This window comes from Haematobia irritans, chromosome 1 (genome assembly GCF_050003625.1).
Source record: "Haematobia irritans isolate KBUSLIRL chromosome 1, ASM5000362v1, whole genome shotgun sequence".
Taxonomy (NCBI): domain Eukaryota; kingdom Metazoa; phylum Arthropoda; class Insecta; order Diptera; family Muscidae; genus Haematobia; species Haematobia irritans.
This window is the reverse complement of record NC_134397.1, coordinates 145,464,517-145,491,715: the sequence shown is the minus strand read 5'-3', so window position 1 is coordinate 145,491,715 and position 27,199 is coordinate 145,464,517. Positions and strand designations below refer to the sequence as shown.

The window sequence follows — 27,199 nt, the reverse complement described above, 5'->3', positions numbered from 1 at the left end:
AAATTAAATTAAAAAAAATATATATTATATAAAATTAAACCAATATTTAAGCACAAATATTTCTACATAATAACCACAAACTTCTTAATACATCGTAAATCTAGGATATCATAAATTAAAATTAGCCTTAATAATGGAATACTACTTGTTCAAAAGGTGTGTGTTAAATTCAGATTATACACTTACAAAATTAACAATTTATTAAAAAAATAAAAAAAAAAACTTTTAAAGACTGAATCTTGTGATTGATTAATAAAGAAATTAACAAATAAAAGAACAAATGTTAAAAACATTGTGTGCAATCAATAAAAATAATACATATTTTTGTTTCAATTATTTATTAATTGATCCAATTAATTTTTGATTTAAATTGGAACTTAATCGCGATAACTTTAATAAGAAGCTCTAAAGTCTATTAATAAAATATAAATAATAAATAAATAAATTAAGTTACATAATTGATTAAAAGTTTTTTGAATTGAACACGCTTTAAAATTCCAGTAAAATTTCAATTCAAACATTTTTGGTGATATTTTTGTGTATACAAAAAATGAGGATTGGAGAAAACAAAAAGAGCACTATAGTACTCGTATTTACCAATTTTAAAAATCCAGTATTATTTTCTATTATATGTTTACAGAAAAAATCAGTTGTAAAACTGATGCTAAAATTAACTTGTATTTATTGCAATAAAAAAAATTATTTTGTTTTAGCATTGTTGTTGGTTAAGCTACTCTTGTAGTTTAGTCAATGTATGGTTTTAAGCTGAAATAAAAAACAACAACAATGCTTAAAGAACAAAACCAACAATAACAAAACAAAACAAATGGAAAAAAAAATTTTGTTTTAGTTTAATTTTAAAATTTTGTAAGATATTTTCCCCAGCCCAACGAATTTAATTCCAAGTGTCTCAAAAAATTTCATTAACTTAATGCCAGTACTACAAATAAGTTCAATACTTACTAACGTAGAATATTTTTTTCGTCCACTTCTCAAAAAAAGTAAGAATGAACTACAGCGTGATTACAATGGTAATGATCTGGCGATTTTTCTTTATTTTTAGTTACATTTATGCTTTTCGAGAAGGATACATTTCGTAAATGGTAGTTAAAAATCCAAAAGTGTAAGAAAATGTACGTTAATTTAAATAATCTTAAACATTCGACTACAATTTAGTGCAATTTTCGCACGAGATAGTTCATTTTTCCCATAGAATAGTTTATTTTCTTTCTGTGTACATGCAAAGAATGTTTTCATTTAGGCAAAGAATTTAATAATCCACACCCAAAGAAGGCATATGATTATCCCAAATATGTTCCAAAAGCAAATGCTACTTTTTCACGGAGAATATTGCACAAACATAAACATGCTTGCCAAAATCGAATACATAATTGCCGGAATCGCGTACATGTTCCCTGTGAAAAAGTAACATTATACTCTTGTAATAGGTTTGGGCACTAAAACCAATTTAACTCTGTTTTATTTCATGGATTTATTAGATTTGAGAAGGTTTCCTTAACTTCAATAATTTTATGCGCGCATTTTTTTAGTTTAAATGAACTAAAAAAAGTTTAAAGAAAATTATACCAAAATGAAGCATGCAGATTTACTAAATTTAAACATATTTCCCATAAAATAGTTCAAAATTTCTTAAAATTTGTAAATTATCCACAAATCCGTTCATCGTGAACTTCATATGGCACTAAAGATATTTTTGCAATTTTTAACTCCAAATTTCTCCTTCAAACAACGAAAATTTCTTTAACACAAGTGAAGATAATTAATAATGTCTAAAAATTTTTCTTTTATTTGTAGAAAAATATTTACTTATTTTTTAGAATATCGGCATTTGAAATAGAGTTTAGTTATAAAATAGTTCAAAATTTCTTAAAATTTGTAAATTATCCACAAATCCGTTCATCGTGAACTTCATATGGCACTAAAGATATTTTTGCAATTTTTAACTCCAAATTTCTACTTCAAACAACGAAAATTTCTTTAACACAAGTGAAGATAATTAATTATGTCTAAAAATTTTTCTTTTATTTGTAGAAAAATATTTACTTATTTTTTAGAATATCGGCGTTTGAAATAGAGTTTAGTTACAATTTTCTAAAATTAACCAAAATTTTCCATCCTAATGGGTTCACTGTTTCTCATTTTAGTATTTTTTATTAAGCTAATTTCGTTTACACTGAAAAAAACAATTTTCCTAATACGAAAGTTTGTGCAACCTAACCTTTTGGACACGCAATTTATACAAGGGCAAATTTCATCATTTTTGCTTTAAAAATATTTTCCATTACACTTAGGACACGAATCTTTGAAATTTCCGTACACACCATTAAGTCACTTTGTATTAAGGCAAAGTTAGCTTTAAGTAAGGAAAACAATCCTTTATTCAATTAAATAGCAGAAATATTGAATTAAAGAAAAGTTTCAAATATAGGCTAAGACTTATGGTATTTACTTTGCTTGTAAAAAATGCACACCTTTTTGCATTTTGCCCGGAAAATTAACTTTTTAGATTGCGAAAAGGCTTCGAATTCTGTTGTGAAAATAGTGCCACGCAGAGAGGTGAATTGCGGGCATTTTCAGCACTGCCGACAGACGAGAGTTCTGCGATTGCCCTGTTTGCTCCTTTGAATTCATTTCTGCCAGCTGAAATGATAGCATTTTTTTAGGTTGTTGGCAACATTTTAAAAATGTGCATTCTGTACTAACAAAATGAAGACAAAGAAAACACCATTATTTCGAGGATTTTACATCTTAGGATTAATTTTTTTCACATTTTTTATAATTTGATTTGAAAAAAGTGTGTTCGGTTCCAAAGATTTTGTCTTCACACTAATGATTTTGGTATTAATACCAAGCCAAAGAAGTGGAGAATTAGAGTAATGATGCGGCTTCATTAAAGTAAAGAAATTTTTTAGAGACTTATCTGGCATTAAAACTAAGATCAATAATATAAAAATTATGATACAGATCGCATTCATTCTCTTTTAGCGGCACATTAATAAAGCTATTCACGTACAACAAAATACAACTTAATTCCAAAAAAAAAAAAAAAACTTTAAACCAAAGATGCAAAAACCTCATAAAGAGCCTTAGCCTATATTTGAAGCGTTTTTATCTTAAATCTAAAGATTCAATATTTCAGTTAATTTAAAACGATTTCTCCAAATCAAAAATATCTTTGTTTACTTTAAGGAAACTTTACCTCATTTCAAAGACATATGACTTTAAGGAAGGGACGCAAATTTCCAAGATTTACGACACAAATCTTGGAAATTGAATGACAAAAATTTTTGAAGCAAAGATTATAAACTTTCTTTTAACTAAAATTTCATTGTTTAAAAAAAGTCGAATCATATCATAGTTTTGGTCTCAAATGCGCTAAACTCAAATTTTAAGGAGAGACTAAATTTCTGGAAATTTTATCCATACTCTACCGGAGCCACCGTGGTGCAATGGTTAGCATGCCCGCCTTGCATACACAAGGTCGTGGGTTCGATTCCTGCTACGAACGAACCCCAAAAAGTTTTTCAGCGGTGGATTATCCCACCTCAGTAATGCTGGTGACATTTCTGAGGGTTTCAAAGCTTCTCTAAGTGGTTTCACTGGAATGTGGAACGCCGTTCGGACTCGGCTATAAAAAGGAGGTCCCTTGTCATTGAGCTTAACATGGAATCGGGCAGCACTCAGTGATAAGAGAGAAGTTCACCACTGTGGTATCACAATGGACTGAATAGTCTAAGTGAGCCTGATACATCGGGCTGCCACATAACCTAACCTAACCTAACCTATCCATACTCTATTACAAATTTGGCCTGGCCGAATTCTCCACCATAGATTGTGTAGAAAGTTATACTAAAGACTGTTATGCACAATCGAATTACTTGGGTTATGGTGACAGGTTCCGATGGCACAAGCAGAGAAGGAATATGATCGCTTCAAACATGCTTCAAGAGCAAAATGTTATTTTTGTAGGTTGACCATGTTACATGTTTGTCACTAAAATGTTATTTTCTCGTCAAATATAACCTGCTTGCCGAAATCAGATATATGATTTCCGAGAAAATAATATGGTTGCGAAAACCATGTTACATGGTCACCACCCAAAAATAACATTTTGCTCTTAAAACATGTTTGAGGTGATCATATTCCTTCTCTGGGTGCAAGGAAGCTCCGTTAATGCTACGTTAGCTAACAAACTTTTAAACCGTAGTATGGAAATATCTGTCTGTCATCTTGTTTATATATTCCATATGCCAGTTAGGAACTTAACAGCCGAAAATTGTTCAGTTAAAGATAACCGGATAAAATATATTTCCATTTTGCTTCCTGTTAACTCACAGTTAAAGCCTACACGGATGAAAAAGACTGTTTTTCATATGTTTGGCTATAAACATTATATGTTTGGAACACAAATTTTTAAACACAATATTTTTGAGTGCAAGCATATAATGTTCATAAACTAGCATAACATGTTTGGGACATATATGTTAATATGTTAGAACATATTATGTTTGGGACATAAAATGTTTGTAAATATAATATGCTTGGATGCAAACATATATTAATTTAGAAATAGCCTATAAACATATATGTGTTTAGTAGCTTGGAGCGCTATTTAACAGGGAGCGATATTGAATTAAGTTGGTGGTTGTTGCTTGTTATTACAAAATTAACATTTTATTTTTCTTTGGGCAATTGATCAGCTACTTCTTTGATCCTTACAAACTGTGTGGTCCGCTGTTCGAATCCCCGTCCGGCAAAAGGTCAAATTAAAATAAAAAAATCATACAATTGAATAATTTCTTCTACAATGTTTGTATTACAGAAAAAGGTGCTAAGAACTAAAAAATCTCGTGGAAGTGAAAAAGATGTGGGGGAATATACAATTGGGCAGAAACAAAATTTTGAGCATTCAGGTCGAAAACCTATGTTGTTAGCACCTATATTACCTGTTTATTTTCATAATTCATTATGATTGTAAATATATAAATAAATAAAATTTTGAGCACAATATTGTTTGGGAGAATTTTTTTAAGCATATAATATTTTTGGGTGCAAAATGATTCCAAACATATTATATGTTCACATAATAACATATTGTTTTTTGGAAGATAACATTATTGAATTTGGATGCAAAAATACAAAATGTTTGGAACTTAGACTACCCAAACATATATTGTTTAGACCAATATGCTTTCAAACATATTATATATTGGAAGAGATCAAACATATAAATGTTTGGGCAATACCCAAAAATGTATATGCTTGAAGCAAAATATGTTTGGGAGTATATGTTACAGAAGCGATTTTTTGTGAGCGTGTAGCGGAGCTACATGAAAATGGCCCTAAAAGGCAGATTAATTACCTTCACTCAAAAACCAGTGAAAATATATTTCCATTTTTATTCTTTTACCTGGCAGTTAAAGCCTAACGGAGCTACATAAAAATGGCCGTAAAAGGTAGATTAAATATCTACACTCAAAAAACAGTCAACCCACAAGAAAACAAAATTTTGGTTAATATACAAAATTTTATCTGTACTGTATAACAAACGCCGATAAACAACTTGAATAAAAAAAGAAAATTATTTAGTTTGAAGGAAAAAAGTGAGAGTTCAAAATTGCAAGAATGTCTTTAGCGAAGTTAAAGATGGGCACATTATGGTAAAATTTATAAATTTTAAGAAATTCTTTTTTGTGGGAAGTATTAATTTATATAATCTCTATGCTTCATTTGTGCATAATCCTTTCCCGGTTTTTAGTTAATTTAACTAACGTATGCAAACAATTATCAAACACAAGGAAACTATAATAATAATTCCATGAACTATAGTAGAGTTAAATGGCTTTAGTGCTCTAGAGAGTTCACTTTTTTCAGCGTATAAAAGCTTCTTTAGTACCTGATCGGATGATAAAGAGGAGTTTATAAATTATTATGAACCGATACGAACCAATCTTCATATGGTAAATGGGGCGCCAAATTTCGGGTGAAATTTGTTCCTCCATGAGGCTCCAAAAGTCAAATGTGGCAGTCGGTTTATGTGGGGTCTCTATATGTAATAATGGACCGGTATAGGTCTTTATAGGTTTTAATGGTTGTTAGAAGGCATATACTAACATCACGTACCAAATTCCAACCAGAACGATTGAAATTTTCTCTCCCAAGAGGCTCGGGAAAAGGCACACGACTTTAAAGAAGATATGCACATTTCAAAGATTAGTCTACTGAATTTAAAGCAGCACATTTTTAACTTCTTCTTCCTATTAAAATTTCTCATGAAATGTTTATTAATGTTATGTTATTTACTTTTTACTGATATTGCGAAGAGCTGTGTTTATATTACAAATAATTGTACCATGTGATAGGCAATTCCATCTCCAAAATGTCAATCTATAAGTGAAACTAAAATAAATTCAGAGCATTGGCTGCTAAGGCCATCAGCTAAAAAATATAGATTAATTTTAGGGAATTTTAACAAAACATTATTACAAAGGGCAATATCACAAAGTAAACATTTTTCGACAAAATTCTGTAATACTATTAGACATAATTATTTTCCCCCCTGTTAAAGAAAATTTTATAGTTTAAAGAAAACAAGTATATACGGCCGTAAGTTCGGCCAGGTCGAATCTTATGTACCCTCCACCATGGATTGCATAGAAACTTGTACTGAAGACTGTCATCCACAATCGAAGTAATTGGGTTGCGGTAACACTTGCTGATGGCAAGGTATCTTAAAACTTCTTAACACCGTCTTCTGTAAGTTAGTCCATACGGGGTATATATTAAACAAAAAAAGGCCGATTAAACACGTATATAATTCAGATTGACAAAAATTTTAATAGAAATAAAATTTTGACAAAATTTTCTATAGAAATAAAATTTTGATAAACTTTCTATAGCAATAATATTTTGACAAATTTTTCTATAGAAATAAAATTTTGACAAAATTTTCTACAGAAATAAAATCTTGACAAAATTTTGTATAGTAATAAAATTTTGACAACATTTTCTATAGAAATAAAATTTTGACAAAATTTTCTATAGAAATTAAATGTTGACAAAATTTTGTATAGTAATAAAATTTTGACAAAATTTTCTATAATAATAAAATTTTGACAAAATTTTCTTTAGAAATAAAATTTTGGTAGATTTTTTTTGGGGATCGGCTATATATAACTATAGACCGATACGGACCAATTTTGGTTAGCGGCCATGTACTAGCCCAATGTACCAAATTTCACCACGTACCAAATTTCAACCGGATCGGATGAGTTTTGCTCCTCCAAGAGCTCCGGAGGTCAAATCTGGGAATCGGTTTAAATGGGGGTTATATATAATTAAGACCCGTATGGACCAATTCTTGCATGGTTGTTAGAGACCATATACTAACATCACGTACCCAATTTCAATCGGATCGGATGACTTTTGCTCCTCTAAGAGGCTCCGGAGTTCACATCTGGAGATCGGTTTATATGGGGGCTATATATAATTATGGGCCGATGTGGACCAATTTTTTGTATGGTTGTTAGAGACCATATACTAACACCATGTACCAAATTTCAGCCGGATCGGATGAAATTTGCTTCTCTTAGAGGCTCCGCAAGCCAAATCGGGGGAACGATTTATATGGGGGCTATATATAATTATGGACTGATGTGGACCAATTTTTGTGTGGTTGTTAGAGACTATATACTAACACCATGTACCAAATTTCAACCGGATCGGATGAATTTTGCTCCTCCAAGAGGCTCTGCAAGCCAAATCTGAACGTCGGTTTATATGGGGGCTATACGTAAAAGTGGTCCGATATGACCCATTTTCAATTCCATCCGACCTACATCAATAACAACTACTTGAAGATAAAGTTTATAATCTTTGCTTCAAAAATTTTTTTCATTAAATTTAGGAAACAAATTTTGTAAATTTGCGTTCCTCCGTTTAAGTCGAATGTCTTTGAACTAAGGCTAATTTTACTTAAAGTAAGGAACCACATTTTTGATTTAAAGAAATTGTCCTTAAATTAACTGAAATATTGGCACTTTAGATTTAAGATAAAAACGCTTCAAATGTAGGCTAAGACTTATTTTGAATTAAGAAAACATTTTTTACTTTGAAGTATCCGTTATAATTTCTATTTTTAAACTGGCATTTGTTTGTACGTGAGTACCTTTGTTAATAAACCGCGAAAAGAGAATGAGAATTTGATAAATGAGATCTGTATCCTAAATTTGATTTTATTGGTCCTAGGTTTAAAGACATATAAGTCGCTAAAAAATGTCTTTATTTTAAAGAAGCCGCAATCAATACCAAAATCCTTAAGGGAATGTCAAAATCTTTGGATCCAAGAAAACTTTTTTTGAGTGTATATAGTCCTACACAGAAAAAATAATGAACTGACTTATGGGAAGAATGAACTACCTCTTGCGAAAATCAAACTAAATTTTAATCAATTTATTAAAATTTTCTTAAAGAGGTGTCAAATTGATGAACATTTACTAACATTTTCGGATTTTTAATTTACGAAAATTTTAGGACGAAATTCTTCCTTCACGTAAAAGCAAAAATGAACAAAAAATAAAGAAAAAATCATTGGGGCCAATACATTACTATATTAACCACTCAGCATTCTTCCTATTTTTGAGAAGTGTACGAAAAACGTCTTCTGCTTTAGTTAGCATTGCATTTATTTGTATGGTCACTGAAATGTATGCCCACGCATAGTTCATAAAATTGTTGAGACTTGCTTGGAATAAAGAAAGTTTCGCTAAACTCAAACAAAAAACATTTTTTACAATAAACTTAATTTATTTTTAGCATCAGTTTTACAATAAATATAGTCATGTTTTAGATTATATTTGGTTAGATCTAAGGTGGCTAATATATAACTCGAAACGCGATCAACCCCAAAACTATTTGTTTGGAGTTTTATTTTTTATCAAAATTTATTTTGTATGCTCAATTCACATTGACCGACAATATTTTTTATGAATAGTTGTAAAGTTTTTTTTTTCTGATCCTACATTACTTACACATTTTAACATGAACATTTAATAAATTGGCATTCGCTTCATTTGGCTTCTTTGCAGTTCAACACAAACTACAAATTATGAAACGTAAAAGGTATCAATTCCTCTATCGATTCCAGCAACAAACACAAAGACTACAGCAACCTGCTAAAGGAGTCATGTCATGGGATTGCTATATAAAAGTTCCAAACTCTTGAAAATAATTCTGGGTAAGTAGGTGAATTTACATCAAACCAAATATATTTTATATCAAATATATGAATTGTGTTAATATTTAATAAAGTTCCGAAATATGTTTTGCCATCAAAAAAAAATTGCTTCTGTAACATATACCCCAAACACATTTTGCTTCAAGCTTATATATTTTCAGGAGTAGTCCAAAAAAAATTATTGTTTGTATTGTTCAAACATATTATGTTTCACCTTAGGGCATACACTAGTAGAAAAAAATTTTAATGAAATTTTCTTTGTGTGGATATATTTTTAAGGCGTCAATTGGTTACTTCCATTATTTTACTTGCAGCATACTCTCTAGGTCTCTCTTTCTAAACACATATATGTTTATAGGCTATTTCTAAATTAATATATGTTTGAATCTAAGCATATTATATTTACAAACATTTTATGTCCCAAACATAATATGTTCTAACATATTAACAAAAAGGGTAATGCGGTCAAAATTTGGTCAAGGGAAAACGCGTGTAAATCAGTGAAATCGTTTATTAAAAAAATCAAATTAAATTTCTTTTTCAAGTTCAATTAGTATAAAATTCAGGAAAAATATTCAGTTAGGCTTTCGCTTTTCCAAATCCGAATTGCCGGGCCTCACGCTTGACACCTGCCATCAGATTTTGTACAGCCACCTTGTCCACCTTCTTCGCCGCAGAAAGCCAGTTTGCCTTGAACTGCTGCTCGTCCTTAGCAGTTTTTTGGTCTTCTTTAGGTTCCGCTTGACAATAGTCCAGTATTTCTCAATTGGGTGGAGCTCTGGCATGTTGGGAGGGTTCTTGTCCTTGGGAACCACCTGCACGTTGTTGGCGGCGTACCACTCCATGGCCTTTTTACCGTAATGGCAAGATGCCAAATCCGGCCAAAACAGTACGGAACAACCGTGTTTCTTCAGGAAAGGCAGCAGACGTTTATTCAAACACTCTTTCACGTAAATTTCTTGGTTGACAGTCCCGGAAGCTATGAAAATGCTGCTTTTCAAGCCACAGGTACAGATGGCTTGCCAAACCAGATATTTCTTTGCGAACTTTGACAGTTTTATATGCTTGAAAATATCTGCTACCTTTCCCCTTCCTTTTGCCGTATAAAACTCCTGTCCCGGAAGCTGCTTGTAGTCGGCTTTGACGTAGGTTTCGTCGTCCATTACCACGCAGTCAAACTTCGTCAGCATCGTCGTGTACAGCCTCCGGGATCGCGCTTTGGCCGAAGTATTTTCTTTATCATCGCGATTTGGAGTCACTACCATCTTGTAAGTCGATAGTCCGGCTCGTTTTTTGGCTCGATGCACGGTTGTAGACGATACACCCTGCTTATTTGCGGCATCTCGGAGAGAGAGGTTAGGGTTTCGCTTGAAACTACCGGCAACTCTCTTTGTCGTCTCAGCGGCTTCCGGTTTTCGATTTCCCCCCGATCCAGACTTCCTGGCTGTCGACAAACGTTCCCCCAAACACTTTAATTGCATTTGTAACGGTTGATTTGGCAACTTTTAGCGATTTTGCCAGCTTTGCGTGCGAGTAGCTCGGATTTTCGCGATGCGCGAGCAAAATTTTGTTACGCTGCTCTTCTTGCTTGGACGGCATTTTGACAACTGAAGAGTGAATTCCAAAATCAAAATAGGAGCAACATTCTACACACACCTTCAAAATGAGGGGTGTTCAGGTTTTTTAAATGCAAAATTGAAAGAAATACGTCAAGTTTATATTGATCAAATTTTGACCGTATCACCCTTTATATGTCCCAAACATTTTATGCTAGTTTATGAACATTATAGGCTTGCACTTAAAAATATTGTGTTAAAAAAATTGAGTTCCAAACATAATTTTTACACCCAAACATATGAAAAACAGCGTTTATCGTCCGTGTACTAAAACATGTTTTAGTTTGGTTGAAACAAATAATAAATATATACAAGACTGTGAAGAAAGGAATCGATTTTCAAAACTATTGTAATGTCTTTGGCGGTTTGCAATCTTCAAGACAAAAAATTTATACATTTTAGAAACTTATGAATGCAACTTTAGTAAGATTAATTTATTTTAGATAAATAAACTAATTTCGAATTGATCAAATGTCTTTGGCGCTTTTTGTTAACTTTAAGACAGTAAGTAAAATTTACTCATTTTAGAAACTTATGGAGGCAATTTTAGTAAGATTCATTTATTTTATAAAAATACGAACTAATTCCGAATTTAATATAATTTTCTACTTCATTTGTATAAAACTTTGTTTTTTTTTTATATTTATTTCAACTCATTAAAATATGTAAAAACTAATCAAAATAAGAATAGTTTTTTCACAATTGGCAAAATTTAACTAAAATCAATTTATTTTGATTAACTTATTAAAGTTAAATCGGCTATAGGAATTTTTATTTAATTTTTACTGAGGGTATGACATAGTGTCCTTTACTTTAAAAATTTTTTGTATATCTTAGTAAAATGAACTAAAAAAATGTATATGGGACAAATTTTCCTAAAATTTTTACATTTTTTACATTCCATCATGAACTTCGTATGGCGCTAAAGACAATTTTTAACTCCAATATTTTCCTTCAAAATACGAAATTTTCTATAACAAGTGGAAAAATTAATTATGTCTAATAAGTTTATAATTATGCCTAATAACTTTTCATGAATTTTTCGAAAAATATATACATATTTTTGTCATATCGGAGTTTGTAATATAGTTTAGTTAAAAATTTCTAAAATTAACCTACACGGAAAGAAGAGTTTTCTTTTCTGAGAAACGAAAGTTTAGACAAGCAATGCTAAAAAATTTTCTTTAATAGCAAATAAAAAATTTTAGAGGCAATCGATGTCTCGCTTATCATAAATTGTGTTTTATTTGATCTGAAACAAAATACTTTATAAGAAAAGGGAATTTCGTTTGTATAAAATTTCGTTCCGGAGGAAAGTATTTTTTCTTTGGGTGTACGAAAACATTTTCATTCAAACTAAATTAGGCTATCTATATAAAGATACCCAATTTAAATTAAATATCTTTACTACAATGCTTATCATGCCCTACTCTAAATTTAAGATATTGCACGTACATACATCATCATGTGAATACACATCCACTCACACACACTCTGTACACACAAGGTTGTGTAGAAATGCTGCTGTTCGAATTAGCTATTGGCATAAGCATCCCTCCGATGGTATTAGTTTTTCTACTATCCAACAAAAACAACCACCATCGCCACCACAACAACTCATGTTGGAAAAAAGAGGCGGAGTTTCGAGTAGACAGTGTTTCACATGTGGTAAATTTTGTTACATACTAAATTGTTAAAATTTATCTATAGTACCTAATTTGTATATTTTCCACTACACCGAAAAAAAATAAACTATTTTATAGGAAATTGAACTGAATTGTACTCCACAATTGGAGATTTCCACAAAGCGTTGTTAAAACCAAGAAAATTTAATGCCCTGTTGTACTTTCTAACTACAGTTCACTAATTTACACCCTCTCATAGAAGAAACAATGAACCAAAAATAAAGAAAAAATTATTTCCGCCAGATCATGTGTAGTTTATACCCATGTATAGTTCATAAAATGTTTGAGACATACTTAAAAAAAAAGAAAATTACATTGAGCTGTGAAAATTTTTGAAATATAAAATAAAATTTAACTGTAAATAAATAATTTTTCTGCAATATAAATAAGTTAAAATTAGCGTTAGTGTAACTACACGCAACAAAATCTTTCCTCCCAAACGAAATTTTAGACAAACAAAGTTTGTTTCTCATTTGGTTTTCGCTGTAAGGAAGTTTATTTGGAAGAAAAGTATATTATTTTTGTGATAAACGTTTATTCTTTTCCAAGGTGTAAAAACAATATCATAAAGACTAAATTAAAAATAAAAACAATCTTTTCTGACTAATTACATTTTCCCTCACATCTTTCTCACTTCCACGAGGTTTTTTAGTTCTTAGCACTTTTTTCTGTAATACAAACAATGTAGAAGAAATTATTCGATTTTATAATTTTTAAAATTGTTCCTTTCGCCTGGGTGGAGAATCGAACCGCGGACCATGCAATTTGTAAGCCAATACACTATCCATTGAGCTATGTTGCTGTTGTCAATAGACAATTATCCATAACATATATGTTATATTTATATAGCATAGCTTGCGGCGCCCACAGCAACATACATTTAGTTGGGCACCGTGGAGCAGTGGTAGCTACGTCCGCCTTGCATGCCAAGGGTCGTGAGTTCGATCCCTGCTTCGACCGAACACCAAAAAGTTTATATTCCAGATATGTTCGGAAGATTCCGAAAAGATGTTCAACATTACATAAATGGTGATACGGTCAAAATTTGGTCAATACAAACTTGACGTATTTCTTTCAATTTTGCATTTAAAAAACCTGAATACCCCTCATTTTGAAGGTGTGTGTGTAGAATGTTGCTCCTATTTTGATTTTGGAATTCACTCTTCAGTTGTCAAAATGCCGTCCAAGCAAGAAGAGCAGCGTATCAAAATTTTGCTCGCGCATCGCGAAAATCCGAGCTACTCGCACGCAAGGCTGGCAAAATCGCTAAAAGTTGCCAAATCAACCGTTACAAATGTAATTAAAGTGTTTGGGGAACGTTTGTCGACAGCCAGGAAGTCTGGATCGGGGGGAACCGCTGAGACGACAAAGAGAGTTGCCGGTAGTTTCAAGCGAAACCCTAACCTCTCTCTCCGAGATGCCGCAAATAAGCTGGGTGTATCGTCTACAATCGTGCATCGAGCCAAAAAACGAGCCGGACTATCGACTTACAAGAAGGTAGTGACTCCAAGTTTGACTGCGTGGTAATGGACGACGAAACCTACGTCAAAGCCGACTACAAGCAACTTCCGGGACAGGAGTTTTATACGGCAAAAGGAAGGGGAAAGGTAGCAGATATTTTCAAGCATATAAAACTGTCAAAGTTCGCAAAGAAATATCTGGTTTGGCAAGTCATCTGTACCTGTGGCTTGAAAAGCAGCATTTTCATAGCTTCCGGGACTGTCAACCAAGAAATTTACGTGAAAGAGTGTTTGAATAAACGTCTGCTGCCTTTCCTGAAGAAACACGGTTGTTCCGTACTGTTTTTGCCGGATTTGGCATCTTGCCATTACGGTAAAAAGGCCATGGAGTGGTATGCCGCCAACAACGTCCAGGTGGTTCCCAAGGACAAGGACCCTCCCAAAGCGCCAGAGCTCCGCCCAATTGAGAAATACTGGGCTATTGTCAAGCGGAACCTAAAGAAGACCAAAAAAACTGCTAAGGACGAGCAGCAGTTCAAGGCAAACTGGCTTTCTGCGGCGTAGAAGGTGGACAAGGTGGCTGTACAAAATCTGATGGCAGGTGTCAAGCGTGAGGCCCGGCAATTCGGATTTGGAGAAGCGAAAGCCTAACTGAATATTTTTCCTGAATTTTATACTAATTGAACTTGAAAAAGAAATTTAATTTGATTTTTTTAAATAAACGATTTCACCGATTTACACGCGTTTTCCCTTGACCAAATTTTGACCGTATCACAATTTACTACTATATTAAATTTTTACTATGAACTATAAAATGTGTCTTATTAAAGACTTAAAGTCAGAAAAGAACAGTGCTTGATATAAACGAAATTGTGGTGTTGGTTCAAAAATATTTTTTTTATTGAAAAAATAAACATTTTGTAACAAACGAATTTTTTTGGTGATAAAAGTTTAAAATTTTCGAAGCAATTCAAAAAACTCTAACAAAAGAAAAACTTTTTCGGTACACGTTTTCCAACGTTTTTTTTTTTTTTTTTGCATGTACGGAATTTTTTTTCTGTGTATAAAATTCTGGTTACAACAACACAGAAAGAAGAAAATTTTAAACAACCACATTGTTTAAAAGCAAATAAAAATGATAACACCCTCAAAAAAAACGCTTCTGTATATATACCCCAACCACATTCTGTTTCAAGCATCAATATTTTCAGGATTGGTCCAAACAAAATATTGTTTGTATTGTTCAAACATATTACACTGGTAGAACAAAATTTTAATGAAATTTTCTTTGAGTAAATACATATATTTTTAAGGCGCCATACTTCTATTCTTTTACTTGCAGCATACTCTCTAGGATACTCTTTCTAAACACATATCCAAACATATTATATTTACAAAAATGTTATGTCCCAAACATAATATGTTCTAACATTTTAACATATATGTCCCAAACATGTTATGCTAGTTTATGAACATTATATGAGATTTCCAATCATACATATTTTACACCCTAACATATGAAAAATCGTCTTTTTTCGTCTGTGTAGAGACAGTCGTTGCATCACTTGTCATAAATTCGGATTTATTTACTCTTAAGGAAAATGCTGTATAGCAATGGGGAATTTCATTTGTCTAAAATTTCTTTCCGGAGGAAAGTAGAGGCACGAAATTGTCGTGACACGTATGATTCACATATGAATCGTGATCAAAATTCAAAGCAACTCTCACAAATAGGACTAAATCAAATATGTTGTTCGTAAGTGAAAAGTAATATCAGTTCGTAAAAGTTTTCCGATCTAACTTACGCAAAAATTATAAACGAAATATTATGTTATAAACTTTGTTTTAATTAAAATTCCACTATTTTAAAGAATTTGCTCTTAATATTGTGTAAATTGAGTGTCCCAACATTTAGGTTGCATAATCTTTCATATTAGGTCAAAAAGGAGCCACCGTGGTGCAATGGTTAGCATGCCCGCCTTGCATACACAAAGTCGTGGGTTCGATTCCTGCTTCGACCGAACACCAAAAAGCTTTTCAACGGTGGATTATCCCACCTCAGTAATGCTGGTGACATTTCTGAGGGTTTCAAAGCTTCTCTAAGTGGTTTCAGTGTAATTTGGAACGCCGTTCGGACTCGGCTATAAAGAGGAGGTCCCTTGTCATTGAGCTTAACATGGAATCGGGCAGCACTCAGTGATAAGGGAGAAGTTCACCAATTTGGTATCACAATGGGCTGAATAGTCTAAGTGAGCTTGATACATCTGGCTGCCACCTAGCCTAACCTAACCTAGGTCAGTATTTTTATGTGTTATTTCATTAAATTTAGGGCACGAATTTTTGAAATTAACATCCCTCCGTTAAATTCGTATCTCTTTTGAATAAAACAATTTTTTCTTAAAGTAAAGAAACAGTTTTGATTTAAAGAAACAATCTTTAAATGAACTTCGATGTCGAATTTGTAGATTAAACAATTCAAATATAGACTAACCCCCATTTTCAGGAAGCTCCGTTAGCGCTACGTTAGCAAACGAACTTTTAAACCGTACTATGGACATGTCAGTCATCTTGTCTATATATTCCATATGCCAGTTAGGAACTTAACTGCTAAACATTTTTCAGTTAAAGTTAACCGGAGAGAATATATTTCGATTTTAATTTCTATTAACTGGGAGTTAGAGTCTAACGGAGATACATGAAAATGGCCGTAAAACAAATTTTAAGGTTTCTGCATATTTGGTTTAAAGTTTATTTTTGTTTAATTAAGGGACCATTTTTATACCCTCCACCACAGGATGGGGGTATATTAACTTTGTCATTCCGTTTGTAACACATCGAACTATTGCTCTAAGACCCCATAAAGTATATATTCTGGGTCGTGGTGAAATTCTGAGTCGATCTGAGCATGTCCGTCCGTCCGTCTGTTGAAATCACGCTAACTTCCGAACGAAACAAGCTATCGACTTGAAACTTGGCACAAGTAGTTGTTATTGATGTAGGTCGGATGGTATTGCAAATGGACCATATCGGTCCACTATTACGTATAGCCCCCATATAAACGGACCCCCAAATTTGGCTTGCCGATCCTCTAAGAGAAGCAAATTTCATCTGATTCGGCTGAAATTTTATGCATGGTGTTAGTATATGGTCTCTAACACCAATGCAAAAATTGGTCGAAATCGGTCCATAATTGTATATAGCCCCCATATAAACCGATCCCCAGAGTTGGCTTGCGGAGCCACTAAGAGAAGCAAATTTCATTCGATCCGGCTGAAATTTGGAACATGGTGTTAGTATATGGTATCTAATGACCATGCAAAAATTGGTCCATATCGGTCCATAACTATATATAGCCCCCATATAAACCGATCACCCGATTTGACCTCCGGAGCCTCTTGGAAGACCAAAATTCATCTGATTCAGTTGAAATTTGGTACGTGGTGTTAATATATGGCCTCAAACACCAATGCAAAAATTGGTCGAAATCGGTTCATAATTATATATAGCCCCCATATAAACCGATCCCCAGATTTGAACTCCGGAGCCCCTTGGAAGAGCAAAATTCATCCGATTCGGTTGAAATTTGGTACGTGATGTTAGTATATGGTATCCAACAACCATGCAGGAATTGGTTCATATCAGTCCATAATTATATATAGCCCCCCGGTTCCTTTCGGAGAAGCAAAATTCATCCGATCTGGTTGAAATTTGGTACGTGGTGGTAGTATATGATATTTAACAACCATGCCAAAAGTGGTCGATATCAGTCCGAATTCATATATATACCCCATATAAACCGATCCCGAGATTTGGTTTTGAAGCCACTTGGAGGAGCAAATTTCATCCGAGACAGTTGAAATTTGGTACATTGTGCTAGTATATGGCCGTTAACAACCATGCCTAACTAGGTCCATATCGGTCTATAGTTATATATAGCCCTCATATAAATCGATCCCCAATCACACAAAAATTGGTCCATACCAAGTTCATAATTGTATATAGCCACATATAAGCGACCCCCATATTTCAATTCTTGCTCTCTACGTACCGTGCAAAAGTCCATATCGATTCGTAATTATTTGTAGACTTACCTATACAAACCTTTTTCGTCTAATATATACCACGTATGGACTAACTAACAATTTAGAAAACGATGTTAAGAAGTTTTAAGATACCACAAACCAAGTAATTCGATTGTGGATGACAGTCGTAGATTCGTAGAAGTTTCTACGCAATCCATGGTGGAGGGTACATAAGATTCGGCCTGGCCGAACTTACGGCCGTACATACTTGTTTTATTTGATGTCTTTTTTATAATTCTGATTTAAACTGATTTTTGAACTGATAGAAAATGAAAATGCATGAATGAGATCTGCATTTTAACATAATGTTATAGATCCTAGATATAAAGCTAGATAGCTTCGAAAAAATGTCTTTTATTTTTATTTTATTGTAAACCACCAGCATCTTTGTCTCGGTATCAATACCAAAATTCTTAAAGAAAGATTAGAAACTATGAATCCAGGTGAATAGTTTTTTTGAGTATGGGGATACAAAAGAAGACTTTTCATCTAATCAACATTTTTCAAAATAAATTCGAAAAGCAATCTGTAAAGTCAACTAATCGATTTTATATATTTTTGACAATCAACCCAAATGGACTTTTGGCGAAAAATTCGATTAACCGCGAGTATGAGAGTATATGCAGACAATACAATTTAATTTAAAAACTATTCTAAACGGTATACATAAGTACAAAAATTCAGTGAATATAAGTGTAAAATCATCTATTAGCCCAAAAATTTCAAAAGTCGAAAAAAAAGTTATGAAAATTTTAAAAAAGTCCAAAACTCATAAAGTTTGCTTTTCCAAATGTTAAAAAAAGTTTAAAAGCGGGCTTTTTTCAAACTTTAAACTTTTTCAAAAACTCAAAATTTCTATTTTTTTTGAAATAGGAATAATGAAATAAAATGTTTCGAAATCGAGTATCGCAAAGTTTCTTTGTCTATTTCATTTTTTTAATATTTCTTCGAAAAGTTCAAAGTTTTTGCATTGCATAACTAACAAAAACTGTTTCGGGTTCAGGAAAATACTTTGGGTAACATTTTCGAACGTACACATTTTACGAATTGTAGTTCGTTGACCATGAAGAACAAAAATATAACAGGGCACATCGTCTGCAAATTTTTCTATGAGTGTAATCGAAATATAGATGATTACCAATCCATTCCCAAAAAATTAAAATTTACCACTGCTGAAGCTCTTCACCACAATAAATACAAAGGTATTTATTGGAATTGAATCTAATTTAAGGATACCTTACAAATAAACCCACTTCAACAATACGTAAAATTATTAATTTATACTCACCATGCTAAATGTTGGCATAGCTTTACAGGTGGTTGATTTTTTCCAACAAAGGAAAAGAAAACTAAGGGATGCTTTTTCTATTTCTTTGTCCAATAAAGCCTTACAAAATTTATCTTCATAACGATGAGCATGTGATTAATAATTGTTATTCTTTTCTCCCACGTCTATTACGCAGATTCACTGGAAGATCAAGAGGGTGGAGCTATGTACATATCGTGCGATGTCTCAAATGGAGGTCCTGTGGAACCTGAAACGGGTTATGTTCCCAATAATCCATTATTCGGTTTGGCTCTGGATAGTCCGCAGGTAAATTTTAACGCATTCATATCAATTCGGGTAAACTAACGGTAATTGTTTGTACCTATTGCCGCCGGAAAAACGTGTGATTATACAAAAAATTGAATAGAATAAATGCTGCAGTAAAATTTTGTGGTAATTTCAAACAAAACAAAAAAATACCATTAAACCATAGTATGGTATTACAGACGACACTGAAAAGAAAAATAAATTTTAATGAAGTTTTGAAAATATATGAAGTTATTTTATACAAGTCTTAGAAAATAGGATATTTTACCATTTAAAGTGAAAATTTAAATTTTGGTCAATTGAAGAAAAGAAGAAGAGAAAATCAATAAAAAATAAAAAAAAACAATGAAAATAAAATTAAAAATTTCACCCTTCTTTTGAAGAGATTTTGCAAATTATGAAAATTTTAAACTTTTTGTTGAGTTTAAAGGCCAAAAATTTATGTATACAAAAATATATGTCGAAAATAACAAAATAAAAATTATTTATAAGATAAAAAATAAGTTTTTAGAAAAATATTTGATATGTGCTCTTGGATACGTGTTCTTAATTTTTGTTTTATTCATAATAATAAAGAACATTTCGATAAGTAATTAGAATGTTATGCCTTGGTGTCATATTACGATCATATCACAAACATTTTAATTGACGTTTCGGTGCAGCGTGTTCGATGGCGTTTGTAGCTCAGTGTGCTTAGACGTTCTGTTATGGTGCCCACAAACCAAGGTTCACATAGCGGTCTGAGCGAAAAAGTGTTTAAATTGAAAAAATTAGATAAAAAGAAAATAAAAGTGTAATAAAAAATAATAATAAAATTAAAATTTAAATTGATGGACAAAAATCGTGCTTTTAGTTTTTTATACCCTCCACCATAGGATGGGGGTATATTAACTTTGCCATTCCTTTTGTAACACATCGAAATATTGCTCTAAGACCCCATAAAGTGTATATATTCTGGTTCGTGGTGAAATTCTGAGTCGATCTAAGCATGTCCGTCCGCCCGTCTGTTGAAATCACGCTAACTTCCGAACGAAACAAGCTATCAACTTGAAACTTGACACAAGTAGTTGTTATTGATGTAGGTCGGATGGTATTGCAAATGGGCCATATCGGTCCACTTTTACGTATAGCCCCCATATAAACGTACCCCCGATTTGGCTTGCGAATCCTCTAAGAGAAGCAAATTTCATCCGATCCGGCTGAAATTTGGTACATGGTGTTAGTATATGGTCTCTAACAACCATGCAAAAATTGGTCCACATCGGTCAATAATTATATATAGCCCCCATATAAACCGATCCCCAGATTTGGCTTGCGGAGCCTCTAAGAGAAGCAAAATTCATCCGATCAGGCTGAAATTTGGTACATGGTGTTAGTATATGGTTTCTAATAACCATGCAAAAATTGGTCCACAAAGGTCCATAATTATATATAGCCCTCATACAAACCGATCCCCAGGTTTGACCTCCGGAGCCTCTTGGAAGACCGAAATGCATCCGATGCGGATGAAATAGGGTACGTGGTGTACGTATATAGTATCTAATAAGCATGCAAAAATTGGTCCATATCGGTCCATTATTATATACAACCCCCATATAAACCGATCCCCAGATTTGACCTCCTGAGCCCCTTGGAGGAGCAAGTATATGGTATTAACAACCATGCAAAAATTGGTCCATATCGGTCCATAATCATTTATAGCCTCCATATAAACCGATCCCCAGATTTGGTTTTGAAGCCTCTTGGAGGAGCAAATTTCATCCGAGATTTTGTACATTGTGTTAGTATGTGGTCGCTAACAACCATGCCAAACTTGGTCATTATCAGTCTATAGTTATATATAGCCCTCAGATAAACCGATCCCCAATCACACAAAAATTGGTCTATATCGGTTCATTCATTTCAATTCTGGCTCTCTAATTCATACCGGTTCGTAATTATTTTTGGGCTTCCTATATATAGCGGTCAAGAACTGAATTATATACGTATTTAATCTTCCTTTTTTGTCTAATATATACCACATATGGACTAACTTACAATTTAGAAGACGGTGGTAAGAAGTTTTAGGATACCATGCTATCGGCAAGTGTTACCGCAACCCAAGTAATTCGATTGTGGATGACAGTCTTTAGTAGAAGTTTCTACGCAATCCACGGTGGAGGGTACATAAGATTCGGCCTGGCCGAACTTATGGCCGTATACTTATACTTGTTTTATTAAATATTTTTCTAAAAAATTATTTTTTAAATATTTTTTCCATTAAAAATCAATAAAAAATTTAAAATTATCGTAATTTGCAAACCCTTCCCAAAAAAACTTCCATGGAAGTAAAAATGTCAAACGGTACAGATTCAAATCCCAGCGGGGATGATTTTTTTTTAAATTTTTTATTATTATTTTTTCACTTTTTTTATTGATTTTCCATTTCTTTTTGTGAAATTTTATTGTCCAAAACTTAAATTTTCACTTAAAACGGCCTATTTCCGTACTTTCTAAGACTTGTCCAAAAGGACTGCATCGGAAGTGAAAAAAATCGATAGGGGATCTCGGGATGCGCTTTAAAAGAAATGTTTGTGGACTTGTCCAAAAGGACTGCATCGGAAGTGGAAAAACTTGATGGGGGATTCCGGGATGAGCTTTAAAAGAAATGTTTGTTGAACAACTTCCAATTTTTTGTTTGCTGGGATAGAATAGGAAATCTCAATAATACCTACATAGCTTGCAAATATGGGATAGAGAGTACGAGGCTAGCTGCATTTGTTATAGACACAGACAGTGTTGCCAACAATTGAGATGCATAAATGAATAAGGTGTGATTTTTTAAGAGCTAGGGGAAAATTGACAAAAAACGCATACAGTTCAGAAAAAGATGCAAGCAGTTTGTAAGACTCATGGTTAAATTATGAAATGTTTGACAGTGAAACAAAACGCGAAACGTGTATCAGCTGTTCTAGTGGTACGATTACGACATGTCCAGATTTCCGAAAATCATACAATGATTTGCTCGGAGTGCTTCGTGCGCGAGCAACTTTTGTATGATTTTCCTTCATCTTGAAATACTCATATAGTCGATTGTTGTTCATAAGTGTAAATCCAAGATTCATCACTTGTCACGATTTCAAAGACGTGTTTCAAAGCACCTCGATCATATATTTGAAGCATTTCATTCTACCAATCGACACGAACCATTTTTGAGCGATTGACAAATTGTGTGATATCCAACGCGAACAAATTTTTTGACATTAGTAAAAAGTACTTTTTCGCTCAAAAAAATAACTTTTTTTACTTTCCAAAAAATTGTATTTACCATCCTTGTTTGCCGCCACAGCATCCATGGTTTCCGGAACAATAACTGATTTTGGACGACATTCACGAACTTTGTCTTGAAGTGCACTACAACCTCGGTTGACCTCCTTGACGAAGCTTCATCGCAAAAATTGAATTAAGTTCACTGTTGCTGAGTTAACCCACGTCGAGCTTTGTAAGAAATAATCGCACGAAAATGTTTACGATTTAATTCAATTTTTTGGGCGAGATTAATGTTGTAAGTTACTTTAAACAACACAAATAATGCTGGTATACCAGCGTTTTGACATATATGTCAAAACGTTCTGAGTACGTATAATCTCAAAAATGTCAAGCTTTACGTTAGAACAGTTAGTTGGCAGATTGCAATCCCGAAATATAGAAGGGAACCCTCGTAGTGGGTCATTTCACTTTAAATAACCTACTTTTGCAATTGCATAATTTTAAAATATTTTAATATTGCAAGGAGATAATAAAATTCCATCCTCTTTATCGAACGAGACCCACCAAGACTAATCAATGTAAACGTTTGTTTCAAATATTTCATCTTGATTTGGATAAGATTTGAACGGGATCTCAATTTCCCGGGACATTTGGAAAATATTTCCACTTTCCCGGGAATTCTCTATTTTCTAAATCAATCATATATTGTCTCTAATTTTAAATATTTTTTTTCGTTTCATTACAGCAAGAGTGCGCTGCTGCATCCTGTATTGGCTGTTTATCGTGTCAGGGTAATACAGTCTTACCACTATCCTCATTGCCAACAAACGATTTCGATTGCGGTTCCTGTTTCGATCCCATCGTTGCCGTCGACCTTGGTGGACCTGCACAAAATAATTCACAAGTGATTCTAAATAGCACTGGCAGTGCTGGTAGCGGAAATACTTGCACTTCAAATTTTTGGTCCACCGACGAGATGGCGTCAACATTTCCAGGACTACCAGCTTTAGACATCGATCCCCTACCCAGCCTCTTTCCCTTCTCGCCATGTGGTGCGTCATACAACTTCTCAGCCAATCCTCATCATCAAGCTTCACTCTCGTACACCGTACATCCTCATCAAATGTTAATATCGCCCAATAGTCATCAGCAAACAGCAGCTGTAACCTCGTCGGCATCCTCAACACCCGGACCCTCGGGAGGCCAGCAACAATCATTATCGCACAGTAACGCATTAAATTCGTCCGGAGCCCAAACGTGCTATTACGATCCGATAAATGCATCGGGTAGTGTGGTTTCAGCCCCATCGGCGGTGGGAAATTCATGTGCTTTGCAGCATATGAGTACAACCGGAGCCGGAGCTGGCGGCACTGGTTCTACAGCTTTATATCCCAGTATGAGTGTCAATGTCAGTATGAATATGACCATGCATGGTTATGGTGCTACCGATGCTTCAATGCCTATGCAGTGTTCTCAGGTGAGTGATCAAAGCTAAAGGTCATTATTTCGGATATCAAAAAATGTACGGAAATTATCAGAATTTCATCGTATTTTCTTTATTTCTTACAGATGCAGTGGGCCCCAACAAATTCTTCATCGGCCGTAAATGTTTTGTATCCGCCCCTATTGAGTCCCTCCCATTATCCAGGTGCAGCTACTTATTCCTTTACAGCGGATTTCCGTTCACCCACACTACAGGCCAACCATAGTCAGAATCATTCCAATATGTTATCCTCCCTGCCAGAATCATTAGAGAAGGATACTTCACCATCGCCAATGCCTCCTACGGATGCTATTTCACCAAAAAGTTTCTACACAAGCACACAAATGGGTCAAAGCTATTCCCCACCCACCAAAAGTCCAACTCTATTCACCCAAATACGTGACACGAAACCTTTCAGCCAACTCACTGGCATTCCCCTGACATCAGGAGTTGCCAGTGGCTATGAAGATGAAGACAGCAACGAAGAGGGCTCCGATACTAAGCCAAATTTGTGTCGATTATGTGGTAAAACTTATGCCAGACCCAGCACGCTCAAAACACATTTGCGAACACATTCCGGGGAAAGACCGTACCGTTGTCCGGATTGCAACAAAAGTTTCTCACAGGCCGCCAATCTTACAGCTCATGTACGCACACATACTGGTCAAAAACCATTTCGATGTCCAATTTGTGATAGACGTTTCTCACAAAGTTCCAGTGTCACTACGCACATGAGAACCCATTCCGGGGAGCGCCCTTATCGATGTACAGCCTGCAAAAAATCCTTTTCGGATAGTTCAACATTGACCAAACACCTGCGCATACACAGCGGCGAGAAACCGTATCAGTGTAAACTGTGTCTATTAAGGTAAGTCACTAAAATCGATTGATATAGGAAAGAAAATTTTATATTTTGTGAAATTCATTGGGGTTACAGGGGTTGGTGGCGATTTTCAATCTAGTTAGGAAAAGATGGCTTTCATATTACTAGTCTCTCTTCATCGAGTTCATTTTGAACTCACGTTCTCTCCAGATATCTTTGAAGGACAGGCTATGGCAATCCGCAGCTCAGTATTTCAGACTCAGAGCCCAAACGGCGGATCGATAAGGGTTCGACCAATTGATTCATAGGTACTTTGTACCATCTCTCTCTCTTCTCTCTCATCTCTCTATCTCTTCACTCATGAGCTGCCAGCCAAACGCAAGCAGGATCTATTTTTGTTGATTAAGTCCAATAGTTTTTCATTTCAAGAGGAAAGGTTCCCCGTGATTTGGACCGAATGGCCGCACATCGGACGTTCATACTGTACTCGTCTTGAAGTGCTCAGAAGAGAGCATATACTAAAATACCCAAGATCGTAGCTATGTAATCAATAATCTATGCAATAATTGGTGGCGGTTTCCAACCTAGTTAGGAAGAGATGGCATTCATATCACTAGTCTTTGCGATCGGTTTTCTCACATGATATACCCTCTTAATGGTTACACGGCTTAGATGGTCTTCCCCTTAATGAGGTTCTTATGGCTGAAGATTTTAGTTTTCTTCACCGAGTTCATTATGAACTCATGTGCTTTACAGGTGCCGATGGCTGTAGTAATCCGCAGCTCAGTAGGTTAGGTCAGTATTTCACACTAGGACTCCAAACGGGAGGTCGATAAGGAGACAACCAATCATCATCTCTCTTCCTTCCTCCCATGTGCTGCCAGCCAATGCTACTATTTTTGTTGCGAAAGAATATTAAGTCCAATAGGTTTTTAAGTCAAGAGGAAAGGAGTCCCGTGATTTGGAGCTCGTCTTGAAGTGCTCAGAAGAGAGCATATACTAAAATATCCATAATCGTAGCTAAGTAAACAATAATTTGATCTCTCTAGAATGCTTCTCACCATCACGATCGATGGCGGTTTTCAGTCCAGGTTGGAAGAGGTGGCTTTCATATCACTAGCCTCTCCGAGTAGGTGATTAATTGGTACTCTATCAGTTTTCATGGTCTTACCCATGATATTTAGGTTGTCAAACGCCATTATAGGATCATGGGGATCATGGACGTGGGAGTGCTCTGATCATAAATGTGGATATCGAGATTCACCTCTATTGTCCTACACATGAATACGGTTTCCGTCGACTTAGTATTATTTCAACTTCGCTTTTTATCATCCTGGTGAAGGGTATCACAAATTGTATTATATTATGGTTATGTATTTTAGATATTGTACATATATGAAAATAATATGTATCCTTATCTCTCTCCCTCTTTCTCTCTCTTACAGGTTTTCCCAATCTGGAAATTTAAATCGGCACATGCGCGTCCATTCCACCAACAATAATGGCAGTAATTTGCTAACATGACAAAAGCCACGTGGAGGAGGTGGATTTCAACACTATCATCCCCACAATCATCCACACGCTTACGCACACCATCATAGCCATGCCGCAGCAGCGGCAGCAGTTGCCGCTGCCTCCATACATCCAGCACATCCTTTTAATGCCAGTAACTATGGCGATTACGTCAATCATCCCCATACCCACGCACACCATCATCATCACCATCATTCTCATGGCATTGGTGACTATGCAACATCCGGTTCACAAAACTATTCAGGGTATTATTTGTGTGCTGCATTGAATAAGCCCAAATTGGAAAGATTCTATTAAGATTTACTCCAAAAACCATCCAGCCAATAATTCAGAAAAAAAAACAAAAACAACAACAGCAAAACAAATCAACGAAAACCAGAAAAAACAAAAACAACAACAAAATACAAGTAAAACTAGA

At 34.2% G+C, this 27,199-nt stretch overlaps 1 protein-coding gene across 2 annotated transcripts; it reads left to right on the top strand.

Annotated features, from left to right (window-relative positions):
• gl (glass) lies at window positions 1-27,199 on the top strand. 2 transcript variants are annotated; one of them, XM_075291839.1, is made up of 6 exons: window positions 4-156; window positions 9,108-9,256; window positions 19,563-19,693; window positions 23,688-24,419; window positions 24,512-25,293; window positions 26,694-27,199. In XM_075291839.1, the coding sequence occupies exons 2-6, from the start codon at window positions 9,211-9,213 to the stop codon at window positions 26,770-26,772; spliced, it is 1,770 nt and encodes a 589-aa protein (XP_075147954.1). In that variant the 5' UTR covers window positions 4-156; window positions 9,108-9,210; the 3' UTR covers window positions 26,773-27,199. The 2 variants fall into 2 exon arrangements, with proteins under 2 accessions (XP_075147955.1, XP_075147954.1); XM_075291840.1 differs by lacking the exon at window positions 26,694-27,199 and having other exon boundaries at window positions 1-156; window positions 24,512-25,297.

Coding starts and splice junctions, on each gene's coding strand:
- gl (XM_075291839.1), top strand. CDS start 9,211: ATGGGATTGCTATATAAAAGTTCCAAACTCTTGAAAATAATTCTGG. Junction 9,257..19,562: donor ACTCTTGAAAATAATTCTGG/GTAAGTAGGTGA, acceptor TCTATTACGCAG/ATTCACTGGAAGATCAAGAG. Junction 19,694..23,687: donor TGGCTCTGGATAGTCCGCAG/GTAAATTTTAAC, acceptor GTTTCATTACAG/CAAGAGTGCGCTGCTGCATC.